At 41.7% G+C, this 22,155-nt stretch overlaps 1 protein-coding gene across 6 annotated transcripts; it reads right to left on the minus strand.

Moving 5' to 3' along the window:
• Positions 1–210: 210 nt before the first annotated feature.
• Positions 211–19,375, minus strand: LOC122105365 (glycine N-acyltransferase-like protein). 6 transcript variants are annotated; one of them, XM_042676611.1, is made up of 7 exons: positions 19,197–19,374; positions 14,668–14,772; positions 9,595–9,690; positions 6,043–6,150; positions 4,277–4,403; positions 2,887–3,058; positions 211–952 (listed from the first exon to the last, which is right to left on the minus strand). In XM_042676611.1, the coding sequence occupies exons 3-7, from the start codon at positions 9,670–9,672 to the stop codon at positions 550–552; spliced, it is 888 nt and encodes a 295-aa protein (XP_042532545.1). In that variant the 5' UTR covers positions 9,673–9,690; positions 14,668–14,772; positions 19,197–19,374; the 3' UTR covers positions 211–549. The 6 variants fall into 6 exon arrangements, with proteins under 6 accessions (XP_042532545.1, XP_042532548.1, XP_042532546.1 ...); XM_042676614.1 differs by lacking the exon at positions 14,668–14,772 and having other exon boundaries at positions 19,197–19,375; XM_042676612.1 differs by lacking the exon at positions 19,197–19,374 and having other exon boundaries at positions 14,668–14,810.
• Positions 19,376–22,155: the final 2,780 nt, after the last annotated feature.

Below are 22,155 nucleotides of genomic sequence, written 5' to 3' on the forward strand. Positions count from 1 at the left end.
GGAGCTCGTGAAGAAGCGTTCAGGTAGATGCTACAGAATCCAAAGGGACACTGAAAGCCAGGCGTTGGTGGCTCACACCAGCAAGCCTAGCTTCTCAGGAGGCTGAGATCTTAAGGATGATAGTTTGATGCTAGCTCAGGCAGGAGAAGTCCAGAAGACTCTTATCTCCAAAAAACACTAAAAAGCCAGAAAGGGGAGCTGTGCTCACAGGGTAGAGTGCCAATCTTGAGCACAAAAATCCTCAGGGACAGCCCCAGGACTGGCACCAAAAAAAATTTTTTTCAATAAGTGTAGGAAACTGAACAAGGAAGTGCTAAGTACATAGAGTTCTGGCAATGCCAGTCTGCTGGATGTGAGGTAATGTGAATCAGAGCCCATGGCTGTCCTGTTAGCCATCTGTTCTACTTCCTTAAAACTCAGCCATGAGTGAGATACTACTCACTACAGTTTGGTCTCTCTTTGTCCACTTCTCTGAGACACCAGTCACCTCACAGCCCACCTCACTCAGCCTTGAGTGTTTAGAGCCGCAGTTCCACTGATTGCAATCAATCATAGCGGCTCACAGTTCCACTGATTCCAATCACACGGCACGGGGAGATGCTGCAGAGTTTCACACATTTTCTGCACAATTTTGTTGGAACTGGATGTATTGTTATACACAGGGAAGCCAAGTGTTTCCAGAGCCCACCCCTGGATATAAAGGACATAGGAGCTGAGGCCTTGGGCCCGGTACTTGGGCACAGTGCCACCCATTCGGATCTCTCCAGTCTGGTCCATCAGGGCCCAGGACACAGGAGTGCCCTCAGGTCCAACAACGCAGGTAGACGGGAAGGTCTGGATACAGCGCTTGATGAATCTCTGGCTCCTCTCATTGCCACCAAAAGCCCAGAATTGATCCACCAAGGCCGCATGGCTAACATCCAGTAACGCAAGTTTAAACAGCTCTTGGTTACTATGGAGAAAAATTGGGGGAAACAGTCCAAAATATTAGGTACATTGTGAAGCATTCCCATTTATCCTGCCCCCCCCCAATTCTATTGAGAGGTAAGTAAGAACAGAAGTCATGGTACAGTACTCTCTACATTCAGGTGAGATTCATAAGTATGTGCTATTGGATGATGTCTCTCTGCTTCCATTTCTTCTTGCACAAGTTGGAATATATGAATGGTACTTTGATCAAGACAGAAATGAATGTTAAAGAATGACTCTGTTACAAGTACAGAAGATTGTAGAGATATTCCACAAAGTCAGTACTGTTCTTTTTCGCATTGTTGTGACCCTCCACATCAATGAGACAGGTTCTGTCTTGCTCACTGAATATATGAGAAAACTTAGTAAACAGAAAATAAATAAATGTCCCAAAGTGCTCACTAGCAAGCAGTAAGTCCAGATTGTAGAATCACGGACTGGGAAGTACTGGTATGCAGGGTCTTTGGATACTTGTGAAGACATGGGAAAGTTGATATGATATCAATGGTATGAAGAGCTGATGAGATGTGAAGATCCTTGAAGCACATAAATGGCTGTCAGGAAGGATTCTAAAAAGAGCTGAGGATATAGAACTAGAGCACCTGAACTCAAACCCCAGTTCTATCCTTCAAGGACCTCATGGTGTACAAACCACTCCATCCGCAGAATATGTTTTCCCTAAGGAAACAGAAGAAACGTCTCCTACCCTGATTATCTCCAGGTGAATTAAAGGGATTGTGAATTCAAGAGAGTCTCAGCAAGAGATGCTCTTGGGCTCCAAGGCACTTCACATTGTGAACATAAAGCTGTTCAGTACACATTAACACACAGAAGGCCAGGGGACTGAGCCTCTGCAGCTCAAATTCCAGTAATGATTCCAGCTCTACTCAGTGTGACGCTAAAAATGGATGAAGAGAAATACGCAGTTTGCTTAACTGATCTTTTTTGGAAAGTGTTTCCTCTGTGCAATGTGTGTTTCTAAAGAGCCTACTACATGCCAGGCATGCTTCTGGTTATTGGGGACCCCTCAGGAGATAATGGAAAGAGGATCCCTACTATTAAATACTTTAAAGTTAGCAAGAAGACTCCAAAAAAATCCCAAACAAACAGGTAGATGCATACTAAAATAACCACTTTGGGTGCAGTGAAGAAAATTAAAATTAGGTTTTATAACAAAGAATTCAATTGTGGCTGTTTTTAGCACTCTGCAAAGAACCGTCAGAGGATAGGAAATTGGAGAGTATGAGTGGCAAAACAAAAGGGCAAACAGGTGGAGACCAGAAGAAAGGGCATTTTAGGCAAGCATAGAGCAAATCTAGTCACAGAAAGGCGTGTGCATGTGTGAGAGCCAGGGAACAGGAAGGCCAAGCTGCAGGCAGGAGAGAGCAAGAGGCAGAAACAAGCGATCCTAGCTACTCAGGAGGCTGAGATCAGAGGATCACAGTCCAAAGCCAGCCTGAGCAGGAAAGTCTATAAGACTCATTTCCAAGTAACCACCAGATATATGGAAGTAAAACTGTGGTTCAAATGCTACAATGCCAGCCTTGAGCAAGCAAAAAGAAACCCAAGCAAGAGTGTGAGGCCTTGATTTCAAGCCCCAATTCATGCTTGTGTGTTTGCGCACACGTGCATGCGCGCACACGATCACGATGAAGCCGCAGAGGTGATGGGTTCTCATCTCATGGAGATCATAAAAGAGTACGGATTTCATCCAAGGTGAGATGAAAAACCATGGGTGGCTTCTAAGCAGATGAACTACATAATCCACACTACATACTGCAAGGATCAGCCTGGAAAATGATGTGATCCACGTTACATACTAAAAGATGAACACTGGGTAGGGAGGCGAGCATGAGCTCAAGGAGGGAGTCAGAACCACTTCCCGTGGCTTTAGGAGAGAGCTATCTTTAAACTCACATGGCCTTGGGTCTGCCTGAGTTACCACATGAAGTCTTAGTGGTCACCAGGAATGGCAGCAGCCGCTGTGCTGTCTTAGGCATCATGTAGAGAAGGCGTTGTGTTTTCTTCACCCTGGACAAGTTAGCAGCTGCAAGGCTTTGTATCACTTCCTCCAGGCTGGACTGTGAACCTAGAATAGAGTGGGGAAGGAAGCACATTAGAAAAATATAAGTGGCCAAGTCCACTAGCTCATGCCTATAATCCTAGCTACTCAAGAGCTTGAATATGAGACTCGAGGTTCAAACCAAGCCAACCAAGAAAGTCCATGAGGTCCTACTTCCTATGAACTACCCCCCAAAAGTGGGAAGTGGAATGGTGGCTCAAAAACTTGACCAAAAACTCAGTGGCCCAATGCAAGTATGCATAAATGAACATCAGATCATCCTACCTCTAGTGTTGTCACCAATGGTACAGCTGTGGACAAAGACATGTTCCTCTTATGTAAAATAGAATACTGAAAATCCACCATATGTCTGTGAAGCCCAAGGAGAAATGGCATTTAAATAATGGTTGACCTTGTGTGTGCACATGATTATATACCCCCCACTTCATACTTGCACTAACCCTCTGTTTTATGTGTGTTTTTTCAAATTATCTGCCCTTATTGGAAAAACACTGAGCACTAGATAAATTGAGTGACTTGCCCAAAACTCACAAAGCAAGAAGCTGAGGAAGAATGTCCCCCTCAAGAGTCTGACTATAGTGGGCATGCTCAGAACTATAGCCAGTGTTCATCCCTGGTGACCTACAAGGTGTTTGGGGGCACAGTAAGATGTGACTCTAATTCCAGGAATGGAAGCCCAGAGGACAAACTTTGGTTCCACACCCAGCTATCTCAAGACATTCTGAACTTGTGATCAGAATACACCATGGCTCCTCAGCCAATAAGAAATTACCTTCCCCCACAGTTCCTTTGCAATCTAGTCCACTGAAAAGATGGAAAGAAACCAAAACCACAGTGTAATAAATCAAAGGATAGTAAATATTGATGTTCCCACACAAAACAAGATTTAAACCAAATAATAGACCCATGTTAAGAAATGAAATGGAGATCTTCCAGCCCAGGATCAGATGAATTCACAGATGAATCCACAGATAGAATTCACCAGATGAATTAATTCTATAAGGCCTTCAAAGGAACTCCAATACCCCTCAAACTCCTCAATGAAATTGGAAGCGAAAGTTCACTACCAAACTCATTCTATGAAGCCAGCATAACCAAGAGGAAATGATCATTAGATTAAGATTCTGAAGTTTGCTAGTTTGGTAGAAGGAAGGCCATCATGGAAAATGACCAAACAGATGTAAACAAACCACAGGCAGACTCCACACACCTCCCTCCCCTTACTTTGAATCTGCAAATGTTGTTTCCAGTTGATGACATCTGATGTACCAAGGAACTCATGACAACTCTTGGGCTCCTTGGAGTAGATTTGGTAGGTGTTGGTGAAATTATCAAGGTCGTCTCTCATCTCCTGTTGGATGGGTGACATGGAAAACATCAAATTGCTTATACCAAGGATTTTCAGTATTTCCTTGCATATTATCATTCTGCTGTGGTACTAACTTAAATATGCATATTTTTCACATCTTATCTCCACTCCTGAATTGTGTTCACTGTGAAGTCAAGTTGACTTGGCTTTGTTATACTCAAATTTTCCTGAACAACCTACTCGATTCCCTCACCACCAACTCAACAATAATACTATGAAAAATTAGCATGTTTTTGTTTGTGCTACTAGGACTTGAACTTGGGGGATTGGGTGTTGTCTTTTAACTTTTTTGCTCAAGGCTGGAGCCCTACTACTTGACTTATACCTCCATTTCTGACTTTTTGGTGTTTAATTGGTTACAAGACTCTCACAAACTTTTCCTGCCAGATGGCTTTGATCTTGTTATCTGTCTGTCTGTCTATCTATAGATTTCTTTCTATCTACAGATACAAGTTGTTTTATCATCCCAAAAACAAATTGATTTTGGATGAAGTCAGGAAAATATCATATATATATATATATATATATATATATATATATATATATATATATATATATGATACATGTGTATATTGCATATTAAATATATATATTGCAAATATACATTTTATAATATGTACATTTAAAATATATATTATATACACATATATGGCATGCATATAATATACATCCATTTGTATATACGTACATGTTTACAGATATAGATAACTATAGATATATAGTTACATAGATAGACAGATAGATACACAGATAGATACTGTTGTTTTCTAGGATTTACCCACCACCATTTTTACCTCTAATGGTTTATATTTCCATATGTATTCATAATAATAGTGATTGTCTATTCACTTGTGCTTTAAAAATACTGTACATTTACATTTCATTTGCCAATATTGTATACCAAATAATGTTTAGAACTAACCTTTATGTATTTTGAATGTACTTTATATTTTTAATGTGTATGAAACATATTTTTATTTGTGCTGCATTCACTTTGAATGTTATTCAGAAGTCTAATAATAACAACACACACTCAAGTGTACCTATTGTAATTTTTTCTCTATTTCTCTAACACTCTTCATATTTGCCTATATGCAATTGCAGGCCTTATTTCCTCTACTTGGAATGTGTCTCTTGCTCTTTGCAGCCTCTCAGACCTACTGAACATCAAAATCAATTTGAGTGACATGTCTACTTGGACAGCTCTCCCATCATCTATCCCATACCCTCTGAGATTCTAATTTTAGTCATCTCTCAGCTAGTGTCCCTTTCTGTATCTTCAAGAATAATCATCAATGTCAATTGCCTTCCTCTTTTTTTGGTGGTTCTGAGATTTGAACTCAGATCCTCATGCTTGCCAAGGAAGCACTCTATCACTTGAGCCATGCACCCAGCCAAAAACAACTTCATAAAACAAAAGCCAATATTTTGCATGCTTTGGCACATGTGCACATCACGTTGGAACCCAGCCGCTCACTTTGTTTTCCTGCAGGACAGGTGCATGTCAGCATAGCTGGTCTTCAGCTCTGTTTCCCTGAAGTCTGGCATATGTCCAGGTTCATGGTACACAAACAGCAAATACAAACACAGGGTCAAATTCATTCCACACCTCACCACTGACCTGCTCCTGAGGACGAACAACCACGGTATTGTAATCAGGCCACTTGTCCACCAGGGCCTTTAACTTGAATGGGTTTCCCTGGTTCATGAGGAAGATGGTACTATACACCTGTAACGTTGCAACACAGTGGGAGATCAACACACAACACAGGAACAGAAAAGTGCCTGGTTCTTTCTTATTTATTTTTTTTCTTTACCAGAAGGAGGCTTGCTTCTGTGAGAATCATGATGAGTTACTGATGGGGTATTTAGCTCCACTTTCAGGTTGTTTTCTAGTCCTCAGCACAAATAGAGTTTCTGATGAAGTCATGAGAATACCATATATATATATATATATATATATATATATATATATATATCCCTACATATATAATATATATGTGCATGCATACATTGCATATGTACGTACATATTATAAATACACATTTATATAACATACATAATATATAATATACACATATATAGTATGCATGTAACATATATACATGCCCATGTATGTATATATCATATCTGTGTATACATGTATATAGCTAAATATCCAGGTAACTAAAATAATCACTCACTCTTATAGTACAGAATTAACTTTCATGCCTTCTCATTTGCTTCTGTGTATTGACATATACAATAAAGTCACCTAGTAAACACTAGTTTAAAATCTATTTTTCTTTTTCAACATAATGACTTGTACATCTCATTGTTGCAATGGGTCCACCAGTATCCCTAGTTAAACGATTTGTTTTTTTTTTCCCTTCCCCTCCACAAATTATACCAACATCAAATACAGTGAAAGCATGGGTGATACTGTGGAGGAGGGACATACAAAGCAACATAGATATCATCTTATAAATATGTTAGAAACAATTGCATGAAAAGAAAACAAAAACAAAAAAAATTGAATACTTAACAACTTTGGTGGGGGTTGGGGGGAGGACCGGGTGGGTGGAGGGGAGGAGTATGGGAAGGGATGGGAAGGGGAAACAAAGAGGAGGCAACAATGCTTTATAAGAAATGTTCTCGTTATCTTGCCCATGTAGTTGTAACTCCGCTGTACGGTATTCTCACAATAAAAAAAATCTACTTTTCAAAATAAACTGTATGTAGGCCTATTTCCACACCAACAAACACAAACCTATGTAATCAGGCTTCAGGATTGGGGTGTGTGTGTGTGTGTGTGTGTGTGTGTGTGTGTGTGTGTGTGTGTGTGTGTGTGTGTGTGTGTGTGTGTGTGGCCCTTGTCTTTGCTAGGCAAGCAGTCTTCCACTGAACTAAATTCTCAACCCTGAATAATATTTATTATATTCTTTAAAACCTATAATTTAATTTCCTTACTTCTCACTTCAGATTATTTCAATATCCTTAGATATTTTACTTTAATTCTTCAAGGAACATTTTTCCTTCGTTTAAAAAAAAAAAAACATGTCTACAATGACAAATTCTAGGATCATTTCTGTCTCAAAGCCACCTGACTCCTAAAATAATTTCCTGTTATCATATATCTAAATTGCTGTCTGTAAAAGTCATTTCTCACCTATCTGATAAGGACAGAAAGCACACTTCCAAAATCACACAGTAGGCAACCTGTGTAACTTTATCCAGCAGCATCTCTTCAAACTCCAGTGACCCTAAGAGAAACAGGAAACAATGAGCCCCTCCTAGCTGGAGAGGGTCTCTTGGTTATGGGGTGGAGTATTCTTTCCTGTTTCTCTCTCTTCAAAATTCCTGGATTTCTTTTATTCTCCTTGCTAAAATTTATGCATCTTTTCCTAGTTTAAAATAAAGAAACTAAAATTTCTTTTCCTTCTTTTTGCCCTCTCGGTGGTAGGGCTTGAACTCAGGGCCTGGCCCTTTCCCTCAGCTCTTTTTTTTTAATAAGTTTTTTTTATTATAAATATACTTTACAGAGGGGTTACAGTTACAACAAGCATTGTTGCCTCCTCCTTTGTTTTTCCCCTACCATCCCTTCCCTCCCACCTCCATAACTACCCACACACACACACATAGCTGTCCCTCAGCTCTTTTGCTCAAGGCTAGTGCTCTACCACTATGAGCCACAGCACCACCTCTGGCTTTTTTCTGAATAGTTTATTGGATCAAAGTCTCACGGACTTTCCTTCCTAGACTGGCTTTGAACTGTGATCCTCAGGTCTCAGTCTCCTGAGTAGATAGGATTACAAACATAGGACATTGACATCTGGCTAAAATCGCTTATTAAAATTATTTTCTCTCTCACTTTCTTGTACCTGTCCTGGGGCTTGAACTCCAGACCTACCTGCTGTCCCTGTGCTTTTTTTTCCTCAAGGCTAGCCCTTTAACCTCTTGAGCCACAGCTCCTCTTCTGCTTTTTGGTGGTTAATTGGAGAGAAGAGTCTCACAAACTTTGCTGCCTAAGCTGGCTTCAAACCATGATCCTCAGATCTCAGCCTCCTGAGTAACTAGCATTATAAACAGGAGCTATGAGCACAAAGCAAACTTTTATTCACATAAGCAGTTAATGATATATTCCCTATTTATCCATTTCACTTCACAAATCTAGATATGTTAAATATTCTTTTTCATTAAGCTGATATATTCTAACTTTATGACTTTGAAGCATGGTTTATTTCACTGTAGTTGGTAATGTTTACAAAAATTCAAATTAGTCTATCTTGGTCAAAATGTACAAACATTTGAATATAATATGTATTCTATTATTAGTGAGATGATTATATTTTAAATGTCAATTTGTTTGACTTGGCTCCTATATTGCTTAAGTCTTCTGTATGTTACATGTTTTCAACTATTCTATAAGAGTGTTGAAGCTTCTAATAACCCTTGTGGGCTTATCTATTTTTTCCCTTTCACTTAATTCATCTCTAGTCTCATGTATTTTAAGCCTTTGTTGTTATGAGGATAAAGTACAGCAGTCTTTAAGTCTTTGGGGTAAATTAATATCTTTATCTAATAAATACTCATCTGTCTACTTAATACGATACAAAGGCATTATATTTGGCAATATTCTACCTTCCTTAGAATATGAAATAAAACTTCCAAAGATAATACTACTAGACTATTCTAAAAGAAATTACTTACCCCAAATTACACATAATCATTGAAGAATCAACAAACATTCCTTACTACTAGGACCAAGGAAGAGTCACGCAGCCCACCTCTTAACCAGACATGTGACTATTTAGGAAAACAAACATTCATATATTCATTTTAGTTAACTTTGCAACTCCGGAAAACTTCCTGTGTTCTATCACATAATTCTAGGAAGAATATAAGGAGTGGCTTTCAGTCATGATGCAGCAAAGATCCTACTAGATTCAAGGAATAGCTTTGCCAGTCACCATCAATACAGTTTTGCTCAAGCAATACAAACAAGCCCCCATTTCTTCTTCAATTACATGGGTGCAACACATCTGCCTTCCACTGGGCTGATGTCAACTAAGCCAGAATCAACAAAATGAGGGCCCGGCACAGAAGAGCCGTCAGCAGATCTTCTTGCTCATTCACTGCTGTTTTGTGGCCAGCAGATAGATCATCAATCCTTTGTCCTTGAGAATGACCTTACCTTCAAGGACTCAGGGAGGCTCTTCCTTAGGGATTTCTCTAGCATCTGCAGTGCCTGTGGGCCTTGCAAAGGGAACATCTTGGCAAGTATCTCAGCCTAAAGAGAGGGTCAGGAAACATAACAGAGTGAGTAGAGCTGGAGGACTTAACAGGCAGATAGGCATTAATGGCTAGAGTTCTATTCCTGTTGTTTCATTCAGTTTCCATTCTCTATTTTCAAGAAATAATAGGCCTAGTGGAATTGAGATGCCACTCTCTGGAATTAGCTTTACTATCATTTAATTTTTTTAATTTTAGGAATATTTGTTTCTATCGTTATCACACCCAGCATTCCAACAAGTCACCCTAATCTAGTCTCTAAAGAATGCCTGACTATCCTTCCTGATTAAGTTTCTACATGTGTGAAGCCTGACTCTGATATGAAGAAGCTGTATAATATTGAGCAAGTTACTTAACTCCACATTGGCTGTATTTCTTCACCTATATCAGCAGTTTCAAAGAGTATAACTGAAGCTAGATGCCAGTAGCTCATGCCTGTAATCTTAGCTACTCAGGAGGCTGAGATCTGAAGATCATAGTTTGAAGCCAGCCTGAGAAGGAAAGTCCATGAGACTATCATCTCCAATTAACCACCAGAAGGCTAGAAGTGGAGCTGTGGCTCAATTGGTAATGTTCAAGCCTTGAGCAAAATAAAAAGCAAATGACAGAGCACAGAACCTTAGTTCAAGTCCCAAGGACTAGCGCGAAATAAAATCATTATTCTTGTTTTTATTTCCAAGTCATGTGTGAATTGTACCTATTCACTTTAATCCCAGTTCGCAATTGTTCACAAACTTTATTTCATCCCTAAACATAGGAGTGCATTACTAAATCATATAAACATCTCTACATTTCTACCCACTGTGTCAAATTGGAATTATTACAAGAATAAAATCATAAAGTGCTGAGTAAAATGGCAAATAAAGGGCTGTGCCTGGAAAATGACCAAGCCTAAGCTTGGTGAGATTTCACAAAAAAAAGGGCTATTGCCCCTAAGCGTTGAGCTACTGGGATCTTAAAGGAGATAGCACAGGAACCATTGGACAGGACAAGGTGATGGAAAATCAACTCTTCTCTATGCTCTTTGAGTGCCCTGTGTGTCTTTTTGTTAGGAATGATGAAGAAAGGTCAGCTGGTTAGACTCACAATGTAGTTAGGCTTAAACTTAGAGCTTGCAAAACCCTGTTTGTCAGGGCAAAGTTTCAGTAGTCCAAAGTCATTTGTTTTTCCACTACCTTCTACTTTCCTGCCAGTTTATTGACATGATTTCTGGTTTGGCATGTGTGTGTGTGTGTGTGTGTGTGTGTGTGTGTGTGTGTGTGTGTGTGTGTGTGTGTTAGGAAACTAACACCATTTGGCTCCATCTCTGCTCACTTTAACTCCCAAAATCTCTGTTCACTGAGCTCAGGGCTTTCTTCCCTTTTGCTTCATTTTTAAAAACACTCATCCTTGGAATGAGCAAAGCAAATCTATACTTGTACAAATAGTGCTGGTATTATTTATTTCTGTTGCCTCCAATTAATTACCAAAAAGCCTGTGCTACTTTTGGGCGTGTGTTGCTTTCACATATGGGGAAATGCTTGGACTTAGGAATTGTCTGCATGTGTTTTCCTTAACTTGAGTGTTGTCATTGGTCAGTAATGGGATTCTTACTTCTCCTTGAACTCTCTCATGCTTTAAAGTTCCCAGCATAATTGCTTCACACATCAAGTTGTGTGAACTTCGGACTGATAAGTGTTCAAAGAAGCCCCTCCCCTGGTTCTCTTCTATCTAAGGAGACAGATATGCAACTTTCACAAATTAGCAAAGCCATCCTCACTGAGAAGGAAGTTGCTTCTTTACTGTATGCAGTGGGCTGTAGGCTAGAGCCTGATAAAATTCACATTGTTTTTGTGAGCAGTGTTTTACGCAGTACTGGAGATCTTTACCCAGGACATTGCACATGCTAAACAAGTATTCTATATCTCCAATCCCTTGTCAGTAACATTTCAACTGCAAATATTAACACAATACCTGTTTTCCCACCTCTGACTTCTCTTCATTTTATTTAATCTCTACTTCCATACTACCTTCCAAACCTTGGTTTTAATCTTTCACGATGTCCTAATTGAATACCACTTGTTGTCCGGTTGACTCCTCCCATGAGAACTCCACTCACGCAGAACTAATTGTGCTCTTTTCTGTAATCTCTAGACTTTTATTAGAAACCTTGGACCAAAGGATGATCGTTCCTCTTGTAAGCTTACAAATTGCTCTGGTTAGGACATACACCAAGGATTTGGACTAAATAAGCAGTTATTTAGTCATGTCATCTGCACAGTACAAAGAGTCATATATTCATGTGTTCCCGGCATTCATGTGGTCTAAATGCCTGTGACTTCCCTCAGTTCCTGTGCTAAAATGCTAACTCCTGAGAAGGTGATACAATGAAGGAGATTGAAGGAGCGGTATGTGAGGACATACCTTGGAGAGTATAAGAAGACACCATCTATCTATTTCTGAGTTAAAAAACTCACTATTGCCAGGGGCCGGTGGCTCACACCTGTAATCCTGGCTACTGAGGAGGCTGAGATCTGAGGATCACCGTTCAAAGCCAGCCTGGGCAGAAAAGTCTGTGAGACTCTTATCTCCAATAAACCACTAGAAAACCGGACGTGGTGCTGTGGCTCAAGTGGTAGAGCGCTCGCCTTGAGCTGAAGGATGCAGGGATAGCGCTCAAGCCCAGAGTTCAAGCCCATGACCGAAAACAACAACAAATAAACAAACAAAAAACCCTCACTATTGCCAGATATATATCCTGCTAGCCCTTTGATCTTTGATTTCCCAGCCCCTAGAACTATCATAGATGTATTTCTGTTGTTTACAAACCAGCCCTTTTGTGATGCTGGGTTGTGGCAGCCCCTAAAGAGTATTATCACTCCAAGTCCATCTATTAAAGGACATGAGAATATTTACTAGAATAGAAGCACCTGCCCTGTTTCAACCTCCAAAAGTCTCATGTCAGTTGAAATGTAACATTTCTAGAGAGTATTTTGACATGTCAAAATGCCTTTCCAAAACAACATTACATTAAAAATAAGAAGCAAGTTAGAGTTTGAGGTGAGAATAATGAAGTTGTAATATTGTCCAGTCCACTCAGCACAAACTTCTGCTCATGTCCACACACACTGAAACATAAACAGTTTTGGTCAACTAGTGCTGTTGACTAAAAACTGAGACAAGCTAAGGGAGCCAGCACATCTTGGTGGGTTGCCAGTGTTCAAAATGAGCAAAGTCTTAGGGAAAAACAGCAGCAACTATACTTTAAATCCTTTGAAAGAGCTATTCTAGTTCCTGGAATGTATTCAGAGTGGGAAAATAAAGAAAAATATCTCTAGGAACAATTACACAAGGTATAAGTTATTTTGTGCACATTTATAGATATTACCTACATAGAACTAAAACAGAATCAGAAAGAAATACTTAAAACGATAGTGTCATTATGGATGAGTATTTTGAAATTCATGCTCAGTGGGTTTTTTTTTTCATATCCTCAGTACATGGGTCGGTTGATAGAATTTACTTAGTTCTATTGAAACTTTAAGGAGAGCACTTGAGTCCGTGTTGAACTTCCTTCACTTACAACAGTACAGACCCCAGTGATGGTGGGCGGCTGTATAGTACGTCAGCTAATGTTGGTCAGGAGACATTGGTTTTGAAATGTTTGATTAGCTCAGCTCCCAAACAGTGCTATTTCTGTTTAGCAGTACCAAGGCATGTTGTAAAATCAACAAAGAATAAAGGATAGCTTTGTATTTTTGTCACTGACTAAATTGCACTGGAAATATTTATGAAACAGATCCTTAAAACCGTTTTATAAAGCATACAAAAAATGATTGTGAAGGGTCTTTTTTTTCATGATGATAGTAAATCAAAGTTCATTGCACATTAATATTTTGTATATCATTTCACAAAAAAAGTTGGTTGCAAAAAAAAAAAAAGTTGGTTGCAAATGCTGAAATAAGAATACAGGCTTACCTATTGTAACAATGAGATATACAAGACACTATGTTGAAAATGAACTTTACAACTTTGGTGGGGAGAAGGAGAAGTTGGGGAGGCGGGAAGGGATGGTAGGGGAAAAACAAAGGAGGAGATAACAATGCTCGATAGGAAATGTACTCATTACCTTACTCATGTAACTATAACCCCTCTGTACACTATTTTTACAATAAAAAATATATTTAAAAAGTTTGTTGTACATTTTGCAACCTGTCTGTTCACTTAGGAGGAAGATTTTGATGTAAAAAAAATTAAATTTTTCTGTAGGAAAATAGGTGCAATAATCAAGGTTTCGATGTTCTGAATTTCTGTCTTAGGGGGTTTATCTTACTATGTTTAAACTTAACATTTCCTGTACTAACATTTGGAGGCCACATACCTTAACTAAAATAAAATTACACATGTGTAAAACAAAACAAAGAGAGCACTTGATTGTCCTAGATATCAGGAAGCGAAGGTAAAAGCTGACTGCCGTACGATGCTGGCAGAAGATTCCATAAGACAGATCATCTGACATCAAATAAATGTCGCTGGAACCAGAATTCTCTGCCTGGGTGCTCTTACATTTTCTGTCACTCAGCTACTGACAGCAAGCTCCCAAATCCCATCATACTTAGTAATTCAAAATAAAACTTGCTTTCTCCACTACAACAACCAATTTCTCATGGGAACTCATAGCTGCTCTGTGTAGAGTAGCTGCCTGATGTAATGCAAAGTTTTCAAAAAGGAAGAACTTCCTTTGCCCTTGGCGTAACTCCTAGCACGAACAAATTCAGAAATTCCTAACTACAGCTAAAGGAATTATTTTGATTCTTCCTAAATCCATAAGGAGACAAAGAGATGACAGGTCCCAGAGGATCTTGTCTTTAGTCTCACCTGAGAAGCCGTCTCCTAATTCAGTCTCTACAGAGGTATCTAAAGACAAGAAGCGGAAGAATGTTCCAGAAAATGAGCTATCCCCTTGCAGTAGGCTGGTTCTGAAAGGTGAACTTACCTATGTAACTTTGATCTGTGTTGCTCTGGAAACCTGTTTTGTTCGAGTCCTCATCCATGCATCAAACTGTGCCAGTTTCCAACAGGGCCCCGTATTCAAGGAGACCTGTAATGTTGAGCAGTTGGCAGGGGCCTGTCAGAGCCTTCTGAGGCTCATTGCATAAGTCCTGGTCTGCTTTCAGTTGCCATAGACCCCACCCTTGCTCAACACCTCTGAAGTGTGAAAGCAGATGACCAAGAGTTAGCTGGGAGGGGGGTGGATCTCCATAACCAACACCCCTTTTCCTCCCTCTCCTCCCTCAAGTGGCTGCAGCAGAAGCAAGAGCTGGTGATGTTTCCTATCTGATGTTCAGCACGGGATTTCTTTCTCCCACCATTTGTAAACTACTGATTTAGAAAGACTAAGATCCTATCATTTTCTTCGATTGAATTTAGTGATGTCTAAGCTGAAGGAATAGGAAGCAAATCACACACTTAGACACACCATAAGGAAACTATTGAAAAAAGCAAATATAAAGAGAAACGTTTAAAGCAATGTGAGGAAGCACGGCGCATTGCATGGGGAAATCACAGTACAAACAATGGCTGACACCCAGAAGATACATCATATGGTCCAGAAAACAAAAGAAACAGCATCTTGAAATGCTAAAGGGTAAATAGCCACAGATTCAAGAGCATATCAAACCAAATGTCTTCTTTTTTATTTTTGTGCCATACTTGTGCTTAAACTCGGGGCCTTATGTTCTCGCGTGGACTTTTGGCTCAAGACTGGTGCTCTACCACTTGAACCACACCTCTACTTTTGGCTTCTGGCTGGTTAATTGGAGATAAGAGTCTCTCTGTGCAGGCTGGCTTTGAACTGAGATCCTCACATCTCAGCCTCCTGACCACAAACAAAATTCTTTTTGTCTTCCATTAGTAAATGTTATTCTTCAGCACAATCTCATGAAGTGAACATTAATATTTACAGACACTAGTCTGAGAAACACTAACTCAGGAGCCTGGAGGAGGTGATATGCTAATTAAACCACTGTCTCACCTGAATTCAAGTTAGTTGGATTCTACTAGTCTTACTACCAGTTTGATCATAGGCATTTCTCTGAACCCAGCTTCATTACCTAGAGAGTGAAGCATTTTTATTCCCTTTTCCGCAAGATCATAGAAAGTCTGAATAATAATGCATTGTTATCAAAGACCAAGTAGCCACGTGCTGGTGGCTCATGCCTATAATCCTAGCTATGTAGGAGGCTGAGATTTAAGGATCACAATTCAAAGCCAGACTGTGCAGGAAAGCCACTGATATTCTTTTTTTTTTGGGGGGGGGGGGGTCCGGTCGTGGGGCCTGAACTCTGGGCTGGTCGCTGTCCCTCAGCTCTTCAGCTCAAGGCTAGCACTCTACCACTTGAGCCACAGCACCACCTCTGGCTTTTTCTTTTTGCTTATGTGGTGCTGAGGAATTGAACCCAGGGCCTCAGGCATGCAAGGCAAGCACTCTACCACTGAGCCACTTTCCCAGCCCCAAGACTCTTATCTCTAGTTAACCACCAGAAAGCCAGACCTGGAGCTGTGGTTCAAGTGGCAGGGCACTAGCCTGGAGCAAAGGATAGGGCTAAGGCCCTGAGCTCAAGTTCCAGGACCCTCTCTCTCTCTCTCTCTCTCACACACACACACACACACACACACACACACACACAAAGATTTAGTATGCAATACATAAATGTACACATTGCTATCTTTACTGGCTTAGGTCATACAAAAAGTAAGGAGATTGAGCTGAAATGCTAAACCTAGGTTTATTTTGCCCCAAACCCTCTGAGATTTCAGAATCAACAATTGTACCTCCACAGTAACTGATATTACATAAATATACATATTTCTATGTATATAGATATATGTATATATACATATGAGATTTTATCATTGAGATTTTATATGTATCATGTATAGATATATAATTGAGATTATATCTAACTCATATATAATATGGATAATTGGGATTTTCTATATGACTATATAATGTGTGTGTGTGTGTGTGTACAACCTGGCCCAAATCTTTCTTTATAATAACTGTATTCACAGAATACAGTTAAGAACCGCTCTTGATTCACAGACAACGTCTGTTCACAGATTGCGCTGTGTGCTCGCCCAACGGAGTGTCATATATGAACCGAACACAGTCTATGTCACTTATGCTGCTAGTTTCCCAGGGACCAAGGTCCTGCAGCCCTAACTTCAGTTGATCAAATTTTTATTTTCCCCCATAAATGCATGAAGAAACTGTGGTTGGAAAAAAAATAAGGTAATTAACTGCTTCAAGTTCTGAAGTTATTAAGAAAATGACGTTTAGCTATGAGGGATTCCAATTGGTTAACCAGCAACCTGACGCTGTCAGGTGACGCAGCACATGACAGGGGCTGGGGGAGCACACACCCTCTCATCACGAGCACCGTGATGACACAGGGGCAGCCTTCAGGCCCAGCCCGGGCAAGGCCACTGGAGAAAAGGCTAGCATGGGTTTGTACAGTGCAGAGAGGCCTCTGCATCTCACGCTTCACTCTTGGTCTGGCAGATCTGTGAACTCTTCAGGGGTGGATGTTGTTGCTGTTCATGATACATTCAGAAACCCAATTCTGGACCACAAGGTAAATAACATCCATACTCAAATGTAGGTTTCTTAGAATGGTCTCCTTACAACCCAGAGACAGCAACAACTTTTGCAAGACTCTTCTTTTAGTTGAGAGCATCATTTGAGTACTTTTGTGTCAGAGTCAACTCCAAAGTGTCAGTGGCTCTCCGGTGAATGGTTGGATGGAGTCAGACTAGAGTGTTTGAGTGTTCCACTTACGTGTGTGTGTGTGTGTGTGTGTGTGTGTGTGTGTGTGTATACCAGTTCCAAGGCTTGAACTCAGGACCTGGGCACTGTCCAGCTTTTGTGCTCCAGGCTAGTGCTCTACCACTTTGAACCACAGTGCCATTTCTGGCTTTTTGATAGTTAGTTGGAGATGACCCTCTCACAGACTCTTCTGCTCTACCTGGCTTTAAATTGCGATCCTCAGAGCTCAGTCTCCTGAACAACTAGGATTACAAGTGTACACACACACTCAGCATACTTACTTTTTGTTCTCTAAAGCAAATCCAGGCCCCTAATCCAGGACACTCCCAACAATAACCCGAAGCAAGAAGATGGAAAATAGAAAGATAAACACTGAGTCATGGCAGAGGCTGTGTGTACTTGAATTTTACCTTTTCTATCTGCGAGGGTGGGCCATGAACATTACCATTCCCTACTGAAAGTCAGAAAGAAAAGAAAACATCTAGAATAGTTAGCAGCCGAGACATCAAAAAGAGTAATGCTGGCTTTATCACCATGATGCCTTTTCCAAGACTGTTAGGAATAGAGAGAAAACATCAGTAATCCTAGACCTGAGACTAAAAGAATGTCCAAACTGCCAACCTAATTAACAAATAAAGAGATTCTCCAACGGTGTCAAATTCATTTGAGACTAAACATTATAGTGGGTGTATGCAGACCATAATAAATTACGTGTATATTCAAGGAGAGGGAGACCAGGAAGAGAGTTTTGAAAGATAAAATGAAGAAGTACAGAAGTTCTTTTGAAACAATTGCCCTTGGCTAGAAGGCTCAATAACAAAGTTGATGTGAGGCCAAGACCAGCCAGACAGTTGAAGAAAAGTACTTTCTGAGTGAGATTGTGGCTCTAAAAGAAACTTTTGTGAGAGTTCACGTTATCAGGAGTACGTGCAAGGAAACCGTTCCTTTCACGCCTCCCAGATCTACTTATTTGCTTTTGTTCTTAGGGCTTGGCTCAAATGAGTCCAATTTGATTCTGACACCTTTCTCAGAAGTAAGAAAGGGGATTTCAGGACGTGTTGGACAAGGTTCTCACCCTCGCTCCTTCCCTTTTGCCTTGTGACCCGGCACTTGCTGTGCTCAGCTTTCAGAACGCCTTCCTGCCCCTCTTAAAACTTGCATTTCAGAGCAGGGAGACAGAAACTAAGCAATAAAAAAACCCCACAGAATCATACTTCTTACACAGTGATGAGTTACAATACACAAAAGTAAAAGAGAATAAAAGGATTTTTTTTTAAAAAGAGAGAGGGAGAATGGAGATACTTTTCTAAGAAGGGGTCAGAGAGGCCACTCTGTAAACCTGACTTTTGAAAACTGAAGAATGAAGGGAGAGAGCCTAGTTCATACCAGAGGGTAGAAAGTTCTAGAATGAGGAAGTATTTCAGGAACTACTTCAGAACAAAGAAATTATTCCATCGTCCATTTGCACTCACTTTCACCTAAATAAATAATAGAAACTGAGTGTGCCTAACAACCTGTTAGCATACTAATTATAGCACACATAAATATAGCCAGATGCTCAGTGTCTTAACACATACGGGTGAAGCTAGGATTACATTTCCTGTCATCCTAGCTACTTGGGAGGCTGAGATCTGAGGATCAAGGTTCAAAGTCAGACTAGGCAGTACAAACCCAAGAGACTCTCCCGTCCCACTCACCAGCAAAATGCCGGAAGTCAGGCTGTGGCTCAAGTGGGTGATGCCAGAGGGCACTTCCTGTGGCGACTACAGGAAGGCTTTCTCTCACCCTGTTCCTCTCTTTGCGTCTTCTTTCACCCAGCAGTTTCCTAGGGTCCATGCCATGCAATATTTACCTGTTGGTGAAATGAAAAGTACAGGGCCGGTATTCCCCCCCCACCCCCACCCCAGCTATCCACAAAACTTGCAGGACTCAAGAGTTGCTGGAGAGGCAAATTCGTAGAGACACCGGTGAGTGGGGTCTGAGCTAGCCCAAATGAAGACTAGTTGACAAGACAATTGCAGGGGTTTTGCAGTCTGGAGCTAACAGGTGTGCCCTGGGGACGCGCCAGCAAATCTACCCAGCCTCGAAGCCTTCCTGCAGCGCCAAGCACGCAGAGTCCTGAAAAGGACGCCGTGCTCTTTGCTGCCCTTGCTTAAGGACTGGGTTGCTCCGGGCTTTCCTGGCTGTCAATCTTTACCTGCCTGGCCTTTGCCCCCCAAGCGCGCTATCTTTTTCCAAGGAAGCCCGTGCCTCCGGCGCCATCTGCAGGCAACGCGCGGGACTACACCCATCGCCCCAGAGCGCATCTGCAGCGAGCGTTCCCGGGCAGGAGCCGCGAGCAGGCGGGTCCGCGGAGTCTCACTCTCCCCGGCCTCGCTTCTCCCCGGCCGCGGAAAGGCAGCAGGTGCAGCGCCTGGCGCCCCAAGGATTTCCCCGCAGCTCGAGTGCAGAATCAGAGCCTGCGGAAAAGCCTGGAAGCCCCGGATGTCTCCTGCTCCCGGGCCGGGGGCCGGGGGACACACCCGTGGGTGGAGAAGGCACAAGGGGAAAGTGATTGCTCAAGGTGCATCCAGACACGGAAGCCGGCTGTGGACAGATACTGCGAGCACTGGGGCCAGGTCGCCAGGTAAATGGGGTGTGGAGTTTGCACTCCTCGCCCTGGGGTCGGGCCTTTGATCTGAGGTGGAGCCCGTTTCATCCTAGCCGGTGGCTCTTCTCCTTAACTGGCCCCGCCCCCGCTGCCAAAATTGTCCAATGAGGATCGGAAGCCTGCAGTACCTCTTCGTCCATTGGCCAGACGAGGTGTCCATTCCCGGGAGTTCTGGAGTGAGGGCTTGCATTCTTGTTTTTCTAACTTATTATCTTGAAGTACTTGTGCAAAGGGGTTTCAGTTCCTCGTGTCAGTTTGGTGGCGCAATGCATCTTGATCGACGTCACCCCTTCTATCATTCTTCCCCATCTCTCCCAACCCCATCCATCCCCTTAAGTTATGGGGCTCCATTCTTCTCAAGTGTACCTTCACATGCGTACTACTGTCATCTGCCACCCCCTTGTCCTCACCCACCCCTGACCACACAAGTGCCAGCTCCCTGGGATTCATTTTATTTAAACGGTAAGCTAGTTCATTGGAATTCGCCCTCCGCCGCACCAGGCGCGTGTACCATGTTTCACTTAATACATTTCTGCGCGTGCGCGTTGTGACCCTCTGTATACACGTGCAGGCTTGCGTTTGCAGGCAGTAAACACTCCCAGAGGGAGAGTAGTGCGCTCTGCAGGTAGCAGTCACCCACGCCATTGGGGCAACCTTGCAGTTCAGGTCTTTCCGGTTTGAGGATGCACCTGTTGTTTTAAGAGGGCCAGACGATTGGCCAGAGTACCAGGCCTGAATTCCACCACCCGTAGTCAGAGTACCAGGCCTAAATTCCACAACCCGTAGTCAAGGAAATTGGTGACCAGGGAGCTGAGTCGCTGCACATTGTGCCTCACGCGCTTCAAAGATCCAAGAGCTTTGCACAAAATTGTCCAGGAGATAGTTGCTCCTACCACTGCAAGGACCATTTATGGGCCGGGAAGGGAGCATCTTAAAAGTTTAGCTTGCAGGCTGAGAGGGATGGTTCATGCCTGCAATCCCAGCTACATAAAAGTAGAATCTCAGTTCAAGGCCAGCCTGGGCAAAGAGGTATTGAGACTCCTGTCTGAACAACAACAAAAAGGTAGATAGGGAGGTGGGTTCCTGCCATTTCTGCTACAGAGGAGGTGTAGGTAACAGACCTGTTTGAGCAAAATAACTAAATCGAAAAGGGCTAGGGGCATGGGCTCAAGTGGTAGAGCACCTTAAGGCTCTTAATTCAACCCCTCAGTACCAAGGGAAGAAGAGGAAGATGGAGAAAGAGAGAGAGAATTTCTGTGGGTAGCTCTTCGTATTCTGTAGCCTGAGAGCTCTGCCACCAGGGTGGCCGTTCTAACTGACCTGTGGTTCCTTCAAGGAAGAATCCTATGAAGCAGAGTTTGCCCTGGCGGCCAGCCATGCGTGCTGACCTGGGGGTCTCTTCAAGCAGCTGTTGCCCATCAATGACAGGATGCCTTCATTTCATACACTGGAAACCAGTGTTTCGTATATTTGGCCCGTTTGGTTTGGTTTGGTTTTCAGACTAGACATCCGCAGCTTTCCTCGGTGCAATTTTTCCTTTACCCACTAGCCCTTTTCCTTTCCTTCCTTTTCCCTCTTCCTTTCCTTCTTTCTCTCAGGCTAATTACATTTGTAATGTTGCTTGCTTTTCCCCTTTAATGGGCCTATTAACTTGGTTGAAATTCCTGAGATGTGTTTAGCACATTTAAGAAGGAAGAGGTTTAAACTGACATTTCATTTCAAGTATATTATTAAAAACAACCAGTCTGTGCTAACCCTCTGGAGCCTTCGGTTTTGGAAAACCTTGCACTTTACAGTAACGGGGCACCATGAGTAAAGAAACAGGGAAAAGGAAAAAAGATTTTCTGCAAAGCAGCTCCACCCTTAATGACTTTGGGCCCCAGACAAATTCTTCTAATTATCTATGTTATGTACTACTTTTGTCTTCAACATGGATTTGTGTTTATTTATCTTGATAAGTTTATAAGTTTGTAATAAAAATAATAATAAAAGAACTATATTTTGTT

Source organism: Dipodomys spectabilis, unplaced genomic scaffold (assembly GCF_019054845.1).
Source record: "Dipodomys spectabilis isolate Male_0828 unplaced genomic scaffold, ASM1905484v1 ptg000030l, whole genome shotgun sequence".
Classification (NCBI taxonomy): Eukaryota; Metazoa; Chordata; class Mammalia; order Rodentia; family Heteromyidae; genus Dipodomys; species Dipodomys spectabilis.